At 41.7% G+C, this 18900-nt stretch overlaps 1 protein-coding gene across 1 annotated transcript in view; it reads right to left on the bottom strand.

Moving 5' to 3' along the window:
* The window catches only part of LOC309547576 (ecto-ADP-ribosyltransferase 5-like), a 295670-nt gene extending 277929 nt beyond the window's left edge, over nucleotides 1-17741 (bottom strand). The window contains exons 1-2 of the mRNA XM_082247448.1: nucleotides 17714-17741; nucleotides 3093-3169 (exon numbers count right to left, since the gene is read on the bottom strand). Coding sequence (XP_082103574.1) covers nucleotides 3093-3169; nucleotides 17714-17726 — 90 coding nt within the window. The 5' untranslated portion in view covers nucleotides 17727-17741. The remainder of the gene's footprint in view (nucleotides 1-3092; nucleotides 3170-17713) is intronic.
* Between the last annotated feature and the right edge of the window lie 1159 nt (nucleotides 17742-18900).

Genomic DNA, 18900 nt, shown 5'->3' with positions numbered 1-18900 from the left:
CTGTATATATTTATTACATTTTAGCATGTTTTAATATGGATGCGGTATTAAGTTATGCAATTATTTATTAATATAGCTCTATGGATATGTAGTATATGTATTGACATTGCTTTATAGTTGAACGATATATTGATTGTAATATGATTGGAATGTGTATGGCATGAGTGCAAGCCACCCCTTCACATATAGTAATATAAATGCCCACTAGAGGTCCATGTGCCTCATACAATTTAGATTTGGGCTGTATATATAAATTAATTATTTTTATTGAAAGTATGTTAGTCGGGGCAATCAACGACATATTGTAAGATATGTTCGGAGCCCTAAGTTTTATTTTATGTTAATTCGGTGGAATAGCAATTCTCTGGCAAGTAAATAGTAGCTAGCAATCCTGGTTGATTGCACAAAGGAAGGATGGGAGGAGTGGCTTGCCGTAATAAAATGCTCCATGTACGCTCAGTACGTTAGCTACAGAAGACGCCCTGATTGGACGGCGAAACGCGTCTAGCGATTGGCTGAGCGTACCTTGACGTCACTTCCGGCCGGTGAAGCGCACGCCGCGGGAGCAGCGTACCACCGAGCCGTGCTCTATCTGCTCTGATTTTTACATGTTTGTAAGTAAGTTTCTTTATTAATAAATCCGTTAACCTACGTACTTCACCATGGATGGCTCTTTATTATTATTCCCATGAGGGAATCCGCATTACAAGAGGAACCATCTTTAAGGATCTCGTCCACAGAAGTGTGTATCCCAAGTTGCTACTAAAGGAGGCTGGGATTACACTATAGGATATATATTGAATGCCTACATTTTCAACGTTTTGTGGTAAGTAGACAACCACAGAGGGAGCACCCCACACGTTTATATTAGTGAAGCACAGAAGGCACCTTTTGTTTTTGCACTGGATGGACACTTTTATTGATTATATAGACATTTTTAACCATTTAACCACTTTACCACCGGAGGATTTTGCTGTCTTACGTCCAGGCGATTCGTCACTGTGCCACTTTAACTGACAATTGCGCGGTCGTGCGACGCCGTACCCAAACAAAATTTACGACCTTTTTTTCCCATAAACAGAGCTTTCTTTTGGTGGTATTTGATCACCTGTGCAATTTTTACTTTTTGCGCTATAAACAAAAAAAGAATGTAAATTTTGAAAAAATAACAATATTTTTCAAATTTTTTTATATGAAATTCCCCCCCAAAAAATGTAAAAATCAAATTTTTTTAAATTTTTGGCCAATTTGTTTTCTGCTACACAATAAGCGTATTTTGATTGGTTTGCGCAAAAGTTATTGCATTTACTAACTAACGGAAAGATTTCTGTCATTTTTGGGTGTTTATTTTTTTAACGAGTAATGGCAGCGATCTGCGATTTTTTTTTTTGCGGGACAGCGACATTGCAGCGGACAGATCGGACCCTTGACTGACATTTTTGACACTTTTGGGGGTACCAGTGACATTACTGCAGTAATCAGTGCTATATATATATGCACTGTTACTGTAAAAATGACACTGGCAGGGAAGGGGTTCATTTTATTGGAGAGGGAGGGGTTAATGTAATTCCTGGTGCTTACTAACGTGTGTGGGGGGAGGTGACTGAGTGACACAGGGACAGATCGCAGGTTCAGCTATGCTGAACCCTGCAATCTGTCACTGTCTGTCACTTGTGTAAACAAAGCGGGTGGATCTCCAAATTCGATTCCCCGACGATCGGGGAAGAGCAGCGGCGATCGCCGCTGCTCCTCCCCTGGCCCGACTCCCGTTGTGAATGAATACAGCGGGAGCGAGCCTCCGGCGGCACGGGAGCGAGCCTCCGGCGGCGCGCGAGCGCCGCCCACAAGGGAAGGAGTCGAACGAGCCAATGTGCCGCAGTAGAGGCACAGTGACTGGTCGTAAAGTGGTTAATTGATTGATGAATTCAAAATGAGGTTGAAGGATTTTGTGTTTTGTTATAGGGATGGAGACGCCGGGCAACACCAGCTTGGGTCTCATATAAAGTCCCACCTAGTCCAATATGTTTAAGCAACCAGGGATGGAGACGCCTTGCTTACAGCTTGGTGCCTCATCTAAAGTCCCACCGTGCGATTTTCGTGCGTTTTTGGTGGATGCAGTTTTTGATTTGACTTTAGTGTTTTCCGTATACAGGGATGGAGACCAATAGCATGACCTGCTTGTCTCATATAAAGTCCCAAAAGGAAATTAGGGATTTCAAAGGCAGTGAGCTTTACAGGCCATGCCCCATATATATAAAATACCTTCCTATCTTTATGCTGCATCCACCAAGGGGATGGAGGTGTAATGCTTTTCAGCTGGTCCTTTCCAGTTTGCACCATGGTTATATTATAACCTAATTATTTGAGTCTTTGAGACAACAGCCAGTCGTGGATGAGGATGGGTTGGGGGAGGTTGGGCTGTCTCCCTCTCACCTGTTCCCCCATCCACCCATTAGCGGCCATGTGCCTCCAGTGTGAGGACACTAAATTAAGAGTGTAGGACTGCAGATATAACAGGGTGCCGTGAAGTGGCTCTGTAGCTTTCACATGCGTTTGCAAATGTGTGTCAACTAAACCCCTGTTCTTTGTACCAAGAGACAGGTTTTATTTGGTTGGTGACAGACTGGAGGGTGAGTACATCAGACTGGGGGCTGGCTGACTTTCATGCACCTCTTACAATCCTTCAACCTCATTTTGTGTTTTGTTATAGGGATGGAGACGCCGGGCAACACCAGCTTGGGTCTCATATAAAGTCCCACCTAGTACAATTTTTTTTATTGATTGATGAATTAATTTATGAATTATATGAACAGTTTGGCATTTTCGTATTTTCACTGCATATTTGCACATAGATACATTTTGCACTATTTTGCATATCTTGCACTATCACTGTAATATGTTATACATTGATACTATTTGCACTATCTAAGAGCAGCGCCGCAACACTCTGTCCCTATCACTTTAAAAGGCACTAGCACTTTAATCTGCAGCAAGCAGCCATTGATTAGACACATTTATATAAGTTATCACGAAATATTTGCACAATACTCACCATAAGCGCGAGGTTATACCTTTATACACATTCTACATACCGTTTGTGTCCGCCGAATCCCAAATATCAGCCAGAGAGTAAACAGTATACCCGCAGGGAATCTCATTTTGCAATAATCTGCAGGAACAAAGAACAAAGAAAATAATAAGTTATATATTATACATTATTATTCTTCATTAATGGTTGCACTTGTCTCCCTGCGTTACAATTAACAATTCCGTGGATCAGGGCTCTCCAAACTACTGCCGCAGGCCGCCTCTGGCCCACTACAAGATTTTAATTTTATTTGTAGTTAGGGTCAGTTGAATTTCTTTAGATCGGTGCACGGACTGAGGATCCAGATCAGTTGGTCTCTGCTTCTGGGAAACCTGATGTAAAGGGGGATCTGGTGAGGCTCTGATGTAAGGTGGTGGGGAGCTCTGTTGGGGCACTTATGTAAGGAGGTACTCTGATATGTAAGAGGGGCTCTAATGTGACACAGGCTCTGATGTGAAGGCAGAGCTTCTGATAAGATGGGGGGCATCTGATGTGAAGGGAGGACTTATGACGTGATGGGGGGGCTTCTGATGTGAAAGGGGATTTATGATGTGATGGGTGCTTCTAAAGTGAAGTGAGATCTTCTGGTGTGATGGAGGGCTTCTGATGTGAAGGGGGGACATCTGATGAAATGGGTGGCATCTGATGTGAAGCGAAGGCTTATAATGTGACCGACGGCATCTGATGTGAAGGGAAGACTTTTAATGAGATGGAGGTCTTTTAATGTGAGGGAGGACTTATGATGAGATGAGGGGCTTCTGATGTGAAGGGGTCTTATGATGTGATGGGTGCTTCTGATGTGAAGTGAGAATTTCTGATGTGACGGAGGGCTTCTGATGTGTAGGAGGAACATCTGATGACATGGGTGGCATCTGATGTGAAGGGAAGGCTTATAATATGATGGAGGGCTTCGGATGTGAAGGGAAGACTTTTAATGAGATTGCGGTATTTTAATGTGAAGGGGGACTTGTGATGGGTGCTTCTGATGTGAACCGAGAACTTCTGATGTGACGGAGGGCTTCTGATGTGTAGGAGGAACATCTGATGACATGGGTGGCATCTGATGTGTAGGAGGAACATCTGATGACATGGGTGGCATCTGATGTGAAGGGAAGGCTTATAATGTGATGGAGGGCTTCGGATGTGAAGGGAAGACTTTTAATGAGATTGCGGTATTTTAATGTGAAGGGGGACTTGTTGTGATGGGTGCTTCTGATGTGAAGCGAGAACTTCTGATGTGATGGAGGGCTTCTGATGTGAAGGGGGAACATCTGATGACATGGGTGGCATCTGATGTGAAGGGAGGACTTATGACGTGATGGGGGGCTTCTGATGTGAAAGGGGATTTATGATGTGATGGGTGCTTCTAAAGTGAAGTGAGAACTTCTGATGTGATGGAGGGCTTCTGATGTGAAGGGGGAACATCTGATGAAATGGGTGGCATCTGATGTGAAGGGAAGGCTTATAATGTGACCGACGGCATCTGATGTGAAGGGAAAACTTTTAATGAGATGGAGGTCTTTTAATGTGAAGGGAGGACTTATGATGAGATGGGGGGATTCTGATGTGAAGGGGTCTTATGATGTGATGGGTGCTTCTGATGTGAAGTGAGAATTTCTGATGTGATGGAGGGCTTCTGATGAGAAGGGGGAACATCTGACGACATGGGTGGCATCTGATGTAAAGGGAAGGCTTATAATGTGATGGAGGACTTGTGATGTAAAGGGGGGGGGACATCTTATGACATGGGTGGCATCTGATGTGAAGGGAAGGCTTATAATGTGATGGAGGGCTTCGGATGTGATGGGAAGACTTTTAATGAGATTGAGGTATTTTAATGTGAAGGGGGACTTGTGATGGGTGCTTCTGATGTGAAGCGAGAACTTCTGATGTGATGGAGAGCTTCTCATGTGAAGGGGGAACATCTGATGAAACGGGTGGCATCTGATGTGAAGGGAGGACTTATGACGTGATGGGGGGCTTCTGATGTGAAAGGGGATTTATGATGTGATGGAGAGCTTCTAAAGTGAAGTGAGAACTTCTGATGTGATGGAGGGCTTCTGATGTGAAGGGGGAACATCTGATGAAACGGGTGGCATCTGATGTGAAGGGAAGGCTTATAATGTGACCGACGGCATCTGATGTGAAGGGAAGACTTTTAATGAGATGGAGGTCTTTTAATGTGAAGGGAGGACTTATGATGAGATGGGGGGATTCTGATGTGAAGGGGTATTATGATGTGATGGGTGCTTCTGATGTGAAGTGAGAATTTCTGATGTGATGGAGGGCTTCTGATGTGTAGGAGGAACATCTGATGACATGGGTGGCATCTGATGTGAAGGGAAGGCTTATAATGTGATGGAGGACTTCTGATGTAAAGTGGGGGGGGGGGGACATCTGATGACATGGGTGGCATCTGATGTGAAGGGAAGGCTTATAATGTGATGGAGGGCTTCGGATGTGAAGGGAAGACTTTTAATGAGATTGAGGTATTTTAATGTGAAGGGGGACTTGTGATGGGTGCTTCTGATGTGAAGTGAGAACTTCTGATGTGACGGAGGGCTTCCGATGTGAAGGGGGAACATCTGATGACATGGGTGGCATCTGATGTGAAGAGAGGACTTATGACGTGATGGGGGGCTTCTGATGTGAAAGGGGATTTATGAAGTGATAGGTGCTTCTAAAGTGAAGTGAGAACTTCTGATGTGATGGAGGGCTTCTGATGAGAAGAGGGAACATCTGATGAAACGGGTGGCATCTGATGTGAAGGGAAGGCTTATAATGTGACCGACGGCATCTGATGTGAAGGGAAGACTTTTAATGAGATGGAGGTCTTTTAATGTGAAGGGAGGACTTATGATGAGATGGGGGGATTCTGATGTGAAGGGGTATTATGATGTGATGGGTGCTTCTGATGTGAAGTGAGAATTTCTGATGTGATGGAGGGCTTCTGATGTGTAGGAGGAACATCTGATGACATGGGTGGCATCTGAGGTGAAGGGAAGGCTTATAATGTGATGGAGGACTTCTGATGTAAAGTGGGGGGGGGGGGACATCTGATGACATGGGTGGCATCTGATGTGAAGGGAAGGCTTATATTGTGATGGAGGGCTTCTGATGTAAAGGGGGGGGGGACATCTGATGACATGGGTGGCATCTGAGGTGAAGGGAAGGCTTATAATGTGATGGAGGGCTTCTGATGTAAAGGGGGGGGGGACATCTGATGACATGGGTGGCATCTGATGTGAAGGGAAGGCTTATAATGTGATGGAGGGCTTTGGATGTGAAGGGAAGACTTTTAATGAGATTGAGGTATTTTAATGTGAAGGGGGACCTGGGATGTGTGCTTCTGATGTGAAGCGAGAACTTCTGATGTGATGGAGGGCTTCTGATGTGACGGGGGAACATCTGATGACATGGGTAGCATCTGATGTGAAGGGAAGGCTTATAATGGGATGGGGGGCTTCTGATGTGAAAGGGGATTTATGATGTGATGGGTGCTTCTAAAGTGAAGTGAGAACTTCTGATGTGATGGAAGGCTTCTGATGTGAAGGGGGAACATCTGATGAAACGGGTGGCATCTGATGTGAAGGGAAGACTTTTAATGAGATGGAGGTCTTCTGATGTGAAGGGAAGACTTTTAATGAGATGGAGGTCTTTTAATGTGAAGGGAGATCTTATGATGCGATGGAGGGCTTCTGATGAGAACGTAGGGATGATCGAACGGTTTGGGTCCACCATCGGTTCGGCCCGAACATTGGGTGTTCGAGGTTCGGCCGAATTTAGAACTTTTTGCCCAAAAAGTTCGGAATTCGGCAACCAGAACCGCCCAAAATTCAATGCTTCAGGAAATGGGCTTTAAAAGCCCGTGATTGGACCAGAACCATTAGCAAAAGCCAATTGAGGGGGCAGGAGAATGCTAGGAATGTGATTGGAGTGACTAGGGGGTCCCTAGACCAATCATTAGTGAATACGCCCCCCAGTATATAAGATCGCCCCCGCCATATTCCTAGCATTGTTATACTGGACATGGAAGAGAGTGGAAGCAGTTCTGTTAATTTTACTTTAAAAGTGTCATTTAGCTATTTTTAGTGTGAGGAAAGGGATATCTAGTGTAGTTAGAGTGCTCCTTTACACTTAAGTTAGCTTCAAAAATTTAGTTTCTGTAGGGAAAGTGTTAAGTGTCAGGGGACCGTAGTGTAGTGTAGGGTTAACTGACAGTGACTGCTATGGCAGGGTGACAAAACCCTTCCATAGCAGGGTGACCGCTATAGAGAAATGATCATTTCTCTGTGTTGCTTCGGGACAGGCATGTGGCTTCTCACCAGCAAGCATTTTTTAATGCTGCAGGGGCTGCCACTGCCAGTGCTTTTTTGAGGACATGTTTGATGTCAGACATGACATCTGAATATGTGTATAGGGGGAATATATAGACATATATGTCTGAATATATACCCCTAGACATATATAGGTGTGATAGTAGCAGAAATAAATGCTTGCGCTAATGAAATCATTTACAGTAATATATTTCTGCTACTATCACACCTATATATGTCTAGGGGTATATATTCAGACATATATGCCTATATATACCCCCTATACACATGTTCAGATGTTTTGCCTGCCTCAAAAGAACCCCAAAAAATGCCAAAAAAAACGCTAGCGTCAAAAAAAAAATGCCCAGGTGTGTTTTTGCTGGCATTTTTTGGGGGGTTTTGGAGGCAGGCAAAACATCAGAACTTGTGCACAGTACCACTATACACAAGTTCAGATGTTTTTCCTGACTGCAAAGAACCCAAAAAAATGCCTGCTATTAAACCGGCAAGGTGTTACAGCAGAGAAGCCATATTCCTGTGCTTAAAGTTTTCTAATACAAACAATCTTTTTTTTTATGGTTCTGGACATGCTACAGAGCTGAAACTTCACAGGTACACCTTTTAGACCCCCCAGACACAAAATCACACAAAAAAAAGTTCTTAAAAATTGTCATTTTTGATAAAAAAGCCAATTATTGAAAAATTTAAAAAAAAAAAAAAAAAAAAAAAAAGAGATTTTTTGATTTTGGATTTAGTATCTGGGGGGTCTAAAAAGTGTACATGTGAAGTTTCAGCTCTGTAGCATGTCCAGAACCATAAAAAAAAGATCGTTTGTATTAGAAAACTTTAAGCACAGGAATATGGCTTCTCTGCTGTAACACCTTGCCGGTTTAATAGCAGGCATTTTTTTGGGTTCTTTGCAGTCAGGAAAAACATCTGAACTTGTGTATAGTGGTACTGTGCACAAGTTCTGATGTTTTGCCTGCCTCCAAAATTCCCCAAAAAATGCCAGCAAAAACACACCTGGGCATTTTTTTTTTTGACGCTAGCGTTTTTTTTGGCATTTTTTGGGGTTCTTTTGAGGCAGGCAAAACATCTGAACTAGTGTATAGGGGGTATATATAGGCATATATGTCTGAATATATACCCCTAGACATATATAGGTGTGATAGTAGCAGAAATATATTACTGTAAATGATTTCATTAGCGCAAGCATTTATTTCTGCTACTATCACACCTATATATGTCTAGGGGTATATATTCAGACATATATGTGTATATATACCCCCTATACACATGTTCAGATGTTTTGCCTGCCTCAAAAGAACCCCAAAAAATGCCAAAAAAACGCTAGCGTCAAAAAAAAAATGCCCAGGTGTGTTTTTGCTGGCATTTTTTGGAGGGTTTTGGAGGCAGGCAAAACATCAGAACTTGTGCACAGTACCGCTATACACAAGTTCAGATGTTTTTCCTGACTGCAAAGAACCCAAAAAAATGCCTTCTATTAAACCGGCAAGGTGTTACAGCAGAGAAGCCATATTCCTGTGCTTAAAGTTTTCTAATACAAACGATCTTTTTTTATGGTTCTGGACATGCTACAGACCTGAAACTTCACATGTACACCTTTTAGACCCCCCAGATACTAAATCCAAAGTAAAAATCAAAAAATCTCTTTTTTTTTTTTTTTTTTTTAATTTTTCAATAATTGGCTTTTTTATCAAAAATGACAATTTTTAAGAACTTTTTTTTGTGTGATTAATAGTTAATGGGGCATGACCCAGAACCCTAGGCACTTTTTAGGGGCATTTATTGGGTTTTAGGGCTTAAAAATTGTGTTTTTTGATTACAGAAGTTCGGGTCCCATTGATTTCAATGGGGTTCTGAAATCCGGGCCGAACTTTCGTGAAGTTCGGGTGTTCTGGTCGAACCGAACTTTTCAAAAGTTCGATCATCCCTAATGAGAAGGGGGAACATCTGACGACATGGGTGGCATCTGATGTAAAGGTAAGGCTTATAATGTGATGGAGGACTTCTGATGTAAAGGGGGGGGGGGCATCTGATGAAATGGGTGGCATCTGATGTGAAAGGAAGGCTTAAAATGTGATGGAGGGCTTTGGATGTGAAGCGAAGACTTTTAATGAGATTGAGGTATTTTAATGTGAAGGGGGACTTGTGATGGGTGCTTCTGATGTGAAGCGAGAACTTCTGATGTGAAGGGGGAACATCTGATGATATGGGTGGCATCTGATGTGAAGGGAAGGCTTATAATGTGATGGAGGGCTTCTGATATGAAGGGAAGACTTTTAATGATATGGAGGTCTTTTAATGTGAAGGGAGGACTTATGATGTCAAGGGGGCTTCTGATGTGAAGGGGGGCTTCTGATATGAAGGGGGACTTATGATGTGATAGGGGGGGCTTATGATGTGAAGGGGGACTTATGATGTGATGGGTGCTTCTGATGTGATGGAGGGCTTCTGATGTGAAGGGGGGACATCTGATGACATGGGTGGCATCTGATGTGAAGGGAAGACTTATAAATGTGATGAAGGGCTTCTGATGTGAAGGGAAGATTTTTTTTGTTTCGTTCTGAATTGAAATTTGAACACATTTTTCATTATTACAATGGTAACAATGAATAAATGAATCCGAAAAATAACGAAAACAAAATTTTGGATGAAATTTTAATCTGAATAGTTTTCAAATTGAATTTGAATAGTTTTCAAATCAAATTCAAATAGTTTTCAAATTCAAATAATTTTTAATCTAATTTGAATTTCCAAAGATAATAAAATAGAACAGAAAATAATAAAAATAGAAAAAAAAAAGAAAATAATAAAATAGAATATAAAATAATATAATAGAATAGAATAAAACAGAAAATAATTCAAAATAAAAGAAGACAAAAAATATAATAGGAAATAAAGGGATAGAATAGAAAATAAAATAATAGAATAGTAAAGAATATAATAAAACAGAACAAAATAGAACAGAAAATAAAAGAACAGAATAAAATAAGAAAATAATAGAATAAAATAGAAAGAATATAACCATCTTTTGAAATTGGAATTTCAAATAAAATGAATTAAAATGTGAATACCAACAAATAAAATAGAAAAAAAAGAATACAATAAAATAAAAAAGGAATATAATAGAATAAAAAATAGAAAAAAATAGAAAGAATATAACCATCTTCTGAAATTTTGAATTTCAAATAAAATAAATTCCAATAAAATAGAAAAAAATAGAATAGAATAAAAAAAGAGTATAATAGAAAAAAAAAAAGTCATTCAAATCATTACTCTATATATTTATATACAATTCATATTTAAGCATCTTAAACATCCCATTCCCCCGCTCTTTCTTGGAGGTAGCCCCTAGCCGGGAATAGCCTTCCATGTTTTGTTGTTACAATTCAGGGATGGATGCGATCTTAATTTAAGCTATACTAATGTATTCTTTAACTGAGCTTTCAAGTAGAAAAAAAAAAAGAATAGAATAAAATAGAATATAACCTCATAGAGTAAATTCAAATCTGAATGGAAAAGAAAAGAATAGAAAAGAATAGAATATAATTAAAAAAACAATAAAATAGAATATAATGAAAAGAATATAACCATTTCCCAGAATTTTAATATAATAAAATAAAACAGAATAGAATAGATTTGAATGGAAAATAAAAGAATAGAATAGATTAGAATAGAAAAGAAAAGAATGGAATAGAATAGACTAGAATAGAAAAAAAACAATGAATAGAAAGAATATAACCATCTTCCAAAATTAAAATTTTGAATAGAATACATTTGAATTAGACTAGAATAGACAATAGAATATAATAGAAAGAATATAACCATCTTCCAAAATTTGAATTTCGAATAGAAAAAATTTGAATTAGCATAGAATAGAAAAGAATATAATATAATAGAAAATAATAGAGCAGAAAATAAAAGAAAAGAATAGAAAAAAATAGAATAGAATAGAATAGAAAATAATAGAGCAGAAAATAAAAGAAAAGAATAGACCCGAATGGAATAGAAAGAATATAACCATCTTCCAAAATGTTCATTTTGAATAGAATAAATTTGAAGTCGAATGGAATTTGATTTGAGTTTGAATGCAATTTGAATAAAATTTTAATTGATTCAAATAAGCTAAATTAATTCTGAAAAATGAATTAACCAAATTTATTAAACAAATTTATGTAAATACTGAATTGAAAAAAGACAAAAAATTTTTTTTTCCTTTTGCACATTTCTATCAGACATTACTTCTCGCACAGTGTTGACATTATGCCCCCCCAGATTTTTTTTTACTGCACCCCCAGATCAGATAGGTTAGATCCGCCCCTGATTGAACCATCTAGTACTTTTTCCTTTTATGATGATACTATGGGTGTTTTTGCTGCACCTGAGGGGCTTTCTGGAGTAAGTGCGATCCTGCTAGGTGGACCTGGTCAGATGGACAAGCCGAGGGGCTTCCTATCTTCTGATTATATACGACATAGAGGCATAATGACCAAATTTGGGGGGGGGGGGGGGGGGCGATGGCTCTGGTGAGTCATACCTGAGAACACTGTGGTGGGAGGTCATGCTGTTTGCACCTGCAGTCACTCGGTGGTTTCCTGTTACAAGCACTACATCTCTAAATATGCATCCCTGCAGACTGTCATTACCTAAGCAGCTGCTTAAAAGTAAACCGAGCGCAGACTTTATTCTCTTTTCTTTAACTACCTCTAGTCCGGGTCTTTTCTGGCATTTTTTGTTCTCAGGTAAAAATTTGAATTTTTTTACTAGAAAATTACTTACCAAACATATATTATTTTAAAGCAGAGGTCCTAGAGAATAAATTGGTGGGTTTTGCAATTTTTTTTATGTCACACGGTATTTGCAGGTTTTTCATAACAATTTTTAGGGCAAAAAAAAATGTTTTAATTTTAACGCAAAAAAAAAAAAAACACACTACATAACCCAATTTTTTGTAAAATATTCTATATTACCAAAAATATTGGGATGCCTGCCTTTGCACGCACACAAACTTTAATGGCATCCCAGTCCCTAGATTTAATATTGAGTTGGCCCACCCTTTTGTAGCTTTAACAGCTTCAGCTATAAAGGCAGTCCACAAGGTTTAGGAGTGTCTATGGGAATGTTTGACCATTCTTCCAGAAGCGCATTTGTGAGGCCAGGCACTGATGTTACACTAGAAGGCCTGGCTCGCAGTCTCCACTCCAATTCATCCCAAAGGTGTTCTTTCGGGTTGAGGTCAGGACTCTGCAGGCCAGTTAAGTTCCTCCACCCCAAACTCACTCATCCATGTCTTTATGGACCTTGCTTTGTTCACTGGTGCACAGTCATGTTGGAACAGGAAGGGGCCATCCCCAAACTGTTCTCACAAAGCTGGGAGCATGAAACTGTCCAAAATGACTTGGTATGCTGACGCCTTAAGACTTCCCTTCACTGGAACTAAGGGGCCAAGCCCAACCCCTAAAAAAAAAATCCCACACCATAAACCCCGCTCCACCAAATGATTTGAACCCGTGCACAAAAACATGGTCAAGCGACTTTGGGGTGGAGGAACTTGTCGTCCTGACGAAGCGTGAGTCACGCACGTGAAACGCGTTGATGTCACGTGCTGGCCTCTTTCATCCATCCTCTCTAGCCACGCCTGAGCTGATCATCTCTGCGGACACCGGCAATCCATCACAGGGCTGACTTCCGGGTCGTGGGCAGGAAGTGACGCAGCATCGAGGGACGGCGGTAGGAGAGTACCGTATCTACAGCCGGATAGGGCATCTACAGAGACATGGGGAAGTGTGGCGGCAGCACTTGTAGGAGTCCCGGGTGAACATCGAGGGGTCGGTAAGAGAGACTCAGGTCTGGTTAGGACCTTGCTTAAAGTGATAATTGACTGTGTGGACACCCCAAGTCATTGACCAGCACACTGTCCCTCTCCCTGTTATCTGAGCTACATACACCCCGGTGACTCTTCTCTATCAACTAGAGCCGTTCCATGAGCTGCACGCTGATTCAGCGCCATGACACTACGATTCCTCATGTCCACCTCACCAATGTCATAAGGACTCTTACTCCATCCACAGGAGGACGTTCATGGGTCCCTCCCACGTGACCCAGGGTTACTGACCAGCACCCAATTTGGTGGTTTTGCATTGATGAACACAGGCCCTTTATACTGGGTGCCATACCCTACTGCTTGCATCTGTCACAGCCCCCCCCCCCTCTTTTTATTTTGAATCCCGCGGACTTCCTAATGTTCATACAGAAGGGACAGTGGACACTATTGTTCTGGGCTTGATTACAAGATGGCCTTTCTACATTTCATCATGCTCCCCTCAATGCTGTAATGTATGCCTTGAATTGATGAGGATACTGTCCCTGGTCCGCATTATTTGAGGGATTCGGTTACAGGCATTCTATTGCACCACCAGTTCATGCCCGATTAGCTTCATTATCCGGTTTAAAACTGGGATATGTTTTTGCATTTACAGGGACTGGGTGTGAGTGGCTGTGGATGGATGGATGGGGCCCTTGGATGTGTGCGACTATGTGTGAGCTTGTGTGATTTGCTTCCACAGCAGGTCCACTGGTTTTCATCATTTGCTACATTTCTAGCATGTGATTTTTTCATTGTCTTTGATTGCACTGCCAATAAAGTTTATTTTTGCAGTTGTAAACCAGAGTTAAGCCTTTTTCATCCAACCAGTTCTGAGGTGATTGTCTTTAACCGCTTGATGACCGCCGCACGACTATTTACTGCGGCGGTCAGCCCCTCACAGCCAAAGCGACGTAGGTCTATGTGGCTAGCCTGTGAGGCTCTAGGGAGCGAGCGCGCGCCGCCGGAGGCGCGCTTCTGCTCCAGCGTGGTCACGGACCCCCCCCCGCGCGTGTGCCTGGTGGACCCGATGTCCGCCGGGCACTCGCGATCTTCCGTTACACCAGAAGAAAGGCAGGCGGCTAATGTAAACAAACCCGCCTGTCATTCTCCCCTGTGTAAGAATGGAGATCACATGGTTCTACTATGTAGGACCGTTGATCTCTGTTCTTACACTAGTAGCCACAGCCAATCACAGTTAGAAACACGCCCCTAGGGACACACTTAACCCCTCCCTCTCCACTAAAGTTAACTCCTTCACTGCCAGTGTCATTTTTACAGTAACAGTGCATATGTATAGCCCTGATTACTGTAGTAATGTCACTGGTACCCCCAAAAGTGTAAAAAATGTCAGTCAAGGGTCCGATCTGTCCGCCGCAATGTCGCAGTCCCGCAAAAAAAAAAATCGCAGATCGACGCCATTACTCGTTAAAAAAAAAACAACAAAAATGACAAAAATCTTTCCCTTTGTTAGTAAATGCAATAACTTTTGCGCAAACCAATCAAAATACGCTTTTTGCGATTTTTTTTTTTTTTTTTACCAAACATATGTAGCATAAAACAAATTGGCCTAAAATGTTAAAAAATTTTGATTTTTACATTTTTTTGGGGGAATTTCATATAAAAAAATTTGAAAAATATTGTTATTGTTGCAAAATTGACGCTCTTTTTTTGTTTATAGCGCATGATCAAAAAATCGCACAGGTGATCAAATACCACCAAAAGAAAGCTCTGTTTGTGGGAAAAAAAGGACGTCAAATTTGTTTAGGTACAACGTCGCACGACCGCGCAATTGTCCGTTAAAGTCACGCAGTGCCGAATCGCAAAATACCCCCTGGTCAGGAAGGGGGTAAAATCTTCCGGGGCTTAAGTGGTTAAAATAAAAGGAAAAAAAGCCTGAAAAAGACAACTAAGGGAGCCATCACATCTAGGGCCCGGTAAGCTTCAATATATTACATTATACTTGACCCAAATCAGGGGGACCAATATGTCAGAATTCTAAGAAGTTATGTTAGAAACATTATACCTTTTTTTTTAATTGCTTCCACTTCTATTAAACTAAAACCCTAGCATTTTTTTTTTGGATAACTTGAGGAAGAGGTTAGAATTGTATCGCTATTTTTGACATTTCCACCAAAGATCAATGATACAAACCAGAGAATGCATACCTGATGTGAACATACTGTTACAGTCTGCATGGAGGAGAATACAATAACTGACACAATTCTCATTACCTTGAAGTGGTCGGTACCTTGTCTGGTTGACCCTGGTCACTATGAGGCCATATCTTTTTTCTAGGCTTGTCCCTTTCATGGACATTGTGACGGTGTTCACCGTCACTGGAATTTAAGGACAGATGGGTGATGGTTTGGATTGCTTCATATTTGTCAGAAATGTCTCCATGTAGAAATATTGAGATGTGTTCCCATTTGCCATGAGGTCTGTGATTTCTGAGTGCTGTGTGTGTTACATATCTTTCAGTGTCAGAGAGGCTTTCCTTTTGTTTGTGTATTGGGAGGGAATGTGGATTTCCCTGTCTCATGCTGAGTGCTGATGACCTCCCATTGTTCTGTGTCTGGCTATTGTGTACATTGATTGTCCCCTGGGGGCTTCTGTCTCATTACACATAACAGTCCTTCTACTCAAGCTATCGGACCAATCCCTGCTGACTCATTTTCAAGTCCTCATTTGCATGGCTAAGGAGGACCTGAAGGAGAACGGCATGTACTGTGCAATCGACCAATGGGAAAGCGGTTGTTGGGGGCAGGATGTTCCAAATTCTGTATAAAAGTGTGCTGTGTGTTTCCAATAAATGTCTTCCTGTTTGAACTTACATACAGCCTGCCTGGTGTTTGTTCTAATGGATTCTGAACAGCACATAGCTGTAGTTCGGATCCCGGAGCCTTGGTTGACCGAAACATCAGACGTTTCGATCTGCAAGCTGACTCACTAGAAACAGAGGAGTGTTGGGAGAGCGGAAGCGAGCGAGCAAGGGTCTTGTCACAGACATGATTCTCATCATAGGAGACAGTGATCTCTATCTTCTCTTGTGGCCTCTGGTCCCCTTTCTACAAAATGCTAAACTAATCCTAATTAGGGACAAAATTCTTCTCACTTACCTAGAGGATATGTGGTGATCTGTATCTTCTCTGGTGGCCTCTGGTCACTTTGTTTGGATATTTATGCTAGGCTTGTCCTTTTCATGAGTTCAATTCTCATCACTTACCAGAAGGAGACAGAGTGATCTGTATCTTCTATGGTGGCCTTTGATCCCTTTTCTACTAAATGCTAAGCTTGTCCCATTTATGGAGACAATATCTGGTGGCCTCTGGTCACTTTACTGCGATATTTATGCTAAACGTATCCCTTTCAAAGACAAGATTCTCATCACTGACTTGGAGGAGACACAATTATCTGTTATCTTCCCTCGTGTCCCCTAATCTCCCTTCTACAAAATGCTAAGCTTGTCCCATTCATCGACACAATTCTCATAACTTACTGTATTTTCTGGCGTATAAGACTACTTTTGAACCTCAAAAAAATCCCCCAAAAATGGGGGGTCGTCTTATACGCCGAGTATAATATCTCCAAGGTAACCTATTAAGTATTACCGGTAGATGTAATCTCTGTACCGCGCTGAACCAATCAGGGAGAGTGATGTATTCTATTATTGAATGCAAAGCCTGCTCGGATTGGTGGAGTAACATCAGCCTGCCTCTTTGACTCTGCTAATCCGAGCAGGCTTTGCATTCAATAATAGAATACATCGCTCACTGTGATTGGCCCAGCACGGTATACTGTATGTAGCCGAAGCTACGGTACATACGGTATACCGATACAGGATTCCCACACAGCCAGCTCCTTGAGATTACATCTACTGGTAATACTTATACTTAGGGTACCTTGGAGATATTATGAGAGATTACATGTATTACAGTACTTGGGGTACCTTGGAGATCTATGAGAAATCTGATGTTTTTCAATGGTGTTGCCTTGCTTCGGAAGGGGGGTAGTCTTATACGGCGAGTATAGCCCAAAACCTATGTTTTAACCTGAAAATTAGGGGGGTCGTCGTATACGCCCAGTCGTCTTATACGCCGGAAAATACGGTACCTCAAGGAAGCCCGGTGAGCTACATCTTCCCTCGTAGCCTCTGGTCACTCTGCTGCATTTTTTATGCCAAATTTGCCCCTTTTATAGACAAGATTCTCATCACCGACCAGGAGGAGACACAATCAGCTGTATCTTCCCTGGTGTCCTCTGATCCCCATTTTACAAAGTGCTAAGCTTGTCCCATTCATGGACACAATTCTCATCACATACCTGGAGGAAGCCCGGTAAGCTTCTCTGGTGGCCTCTGGTAACTGCTGCAATATTTATGCTAAACTTGTCCCTTTCATGGACATGATTCTCATCACTTACCTGGAGGAGACATGGTGATCTGTATCTTCTCTGGGGGTCTCTGGTCTCTTTTCTGCAATATTTTTACTAGGCTTGTCCCTTTCATGGACACATTTCCCATCACTTACCTAGAGGAGACTATGGGATCCGTACCTTCTCTGGTGGCCTCTGGTCACTTTATTGGGATATTTATGCTAGGTTTATCAAGCAAAATTGGTGCAGCGCAAATCCTCTAACTAATATTAATAATGATGAGAAGATCTAAAAGTCCCAGAAGATGGAAAATCAGTCCTTAAGTGCAATCTGTGTTAAAAGATGATGTAGAAAATAACGGCTCCACACAGTGAACTTCCTCCACCAGATAGCACACATATGCCCTCACCTCATATTTTGACCACTGTTTCACCAGAGGTCAAAAATCGCAATGAATATCACATCAAACAATTGGCTTCAGGTTCACGAACATACATCTTAGGGTAATTCAGGACCAGGTACCGCTCATGGACAAATGCCCCATGTAATGATATTCACAGGTGTTCCAAGGGACATGGACATGAAAAAAGAAATGGGTGCCTCTAAGTCCAGACTGCTAATGCTATACGATTTTAATAGAAGAAATGCACTTACATTGAGGAAGACATAAAAGGCACATCAGTAAAACTCAGCGTTGTGGGCTCTACAACCCACCACAAAAGCTTGAGGCAACGGCAGCAGCAGCGGGTGACGTCAATCGGATGTGACTCCACCTCCCGTACGCGGCGTTTCGTCCAATGGGACTTCGTCAGCGTCAACGGGACTTCATCAGCGTCCCCCGCTGATGAAGTCCCGTTGGATGTAACGCCGCGTACGGGAGGTGGAGTCGCATTCGATTGACGTCACCCACTGCTGCTGCCGTTGCCTCGAGCTTTTGTGGTGGCTTGTAGAGCCCACTCATCATTATTAGTGCCTTCTCATCATTATTAATATTAGTTAGAGGATTTGCACTGCACCAGTTTTGCTTGATATATTTTTCTGGGATTTCTGCTGTGTGCCCTGGGTGGGTGTTCAGCTGACATTTCCATTTATATTGAGTCACACTTACCTGTCTGCGCTGATTGTTTTTCGTTTATATATATTTATGCTAGGTTTGTCCCTTTCATGAATTCAATTCTCATCACTTACTGGGAGGAGACAATGATCTGTATCTTGTATGGTGGTCTCTGATCCCT

Source organism: Pelophylax lessonae (assembly GCF_965119305.1).
Source record: "Pelophylax lessonae genome assembly, chromosome: 2".
In the NCBI taxonomy this organism is placed as follows: domain Eukaryota; kingdom Metazoa; phylum Chordata; class Amphibia; order Anura; family Ranidae; genus Pelophylax; species Pelophylax lessonae.
The sequence above is the reverse complement of the archived record's forward strand: the minus strand, read 5'-3'. Positions and strand labels throughout refer to the sequence as shown.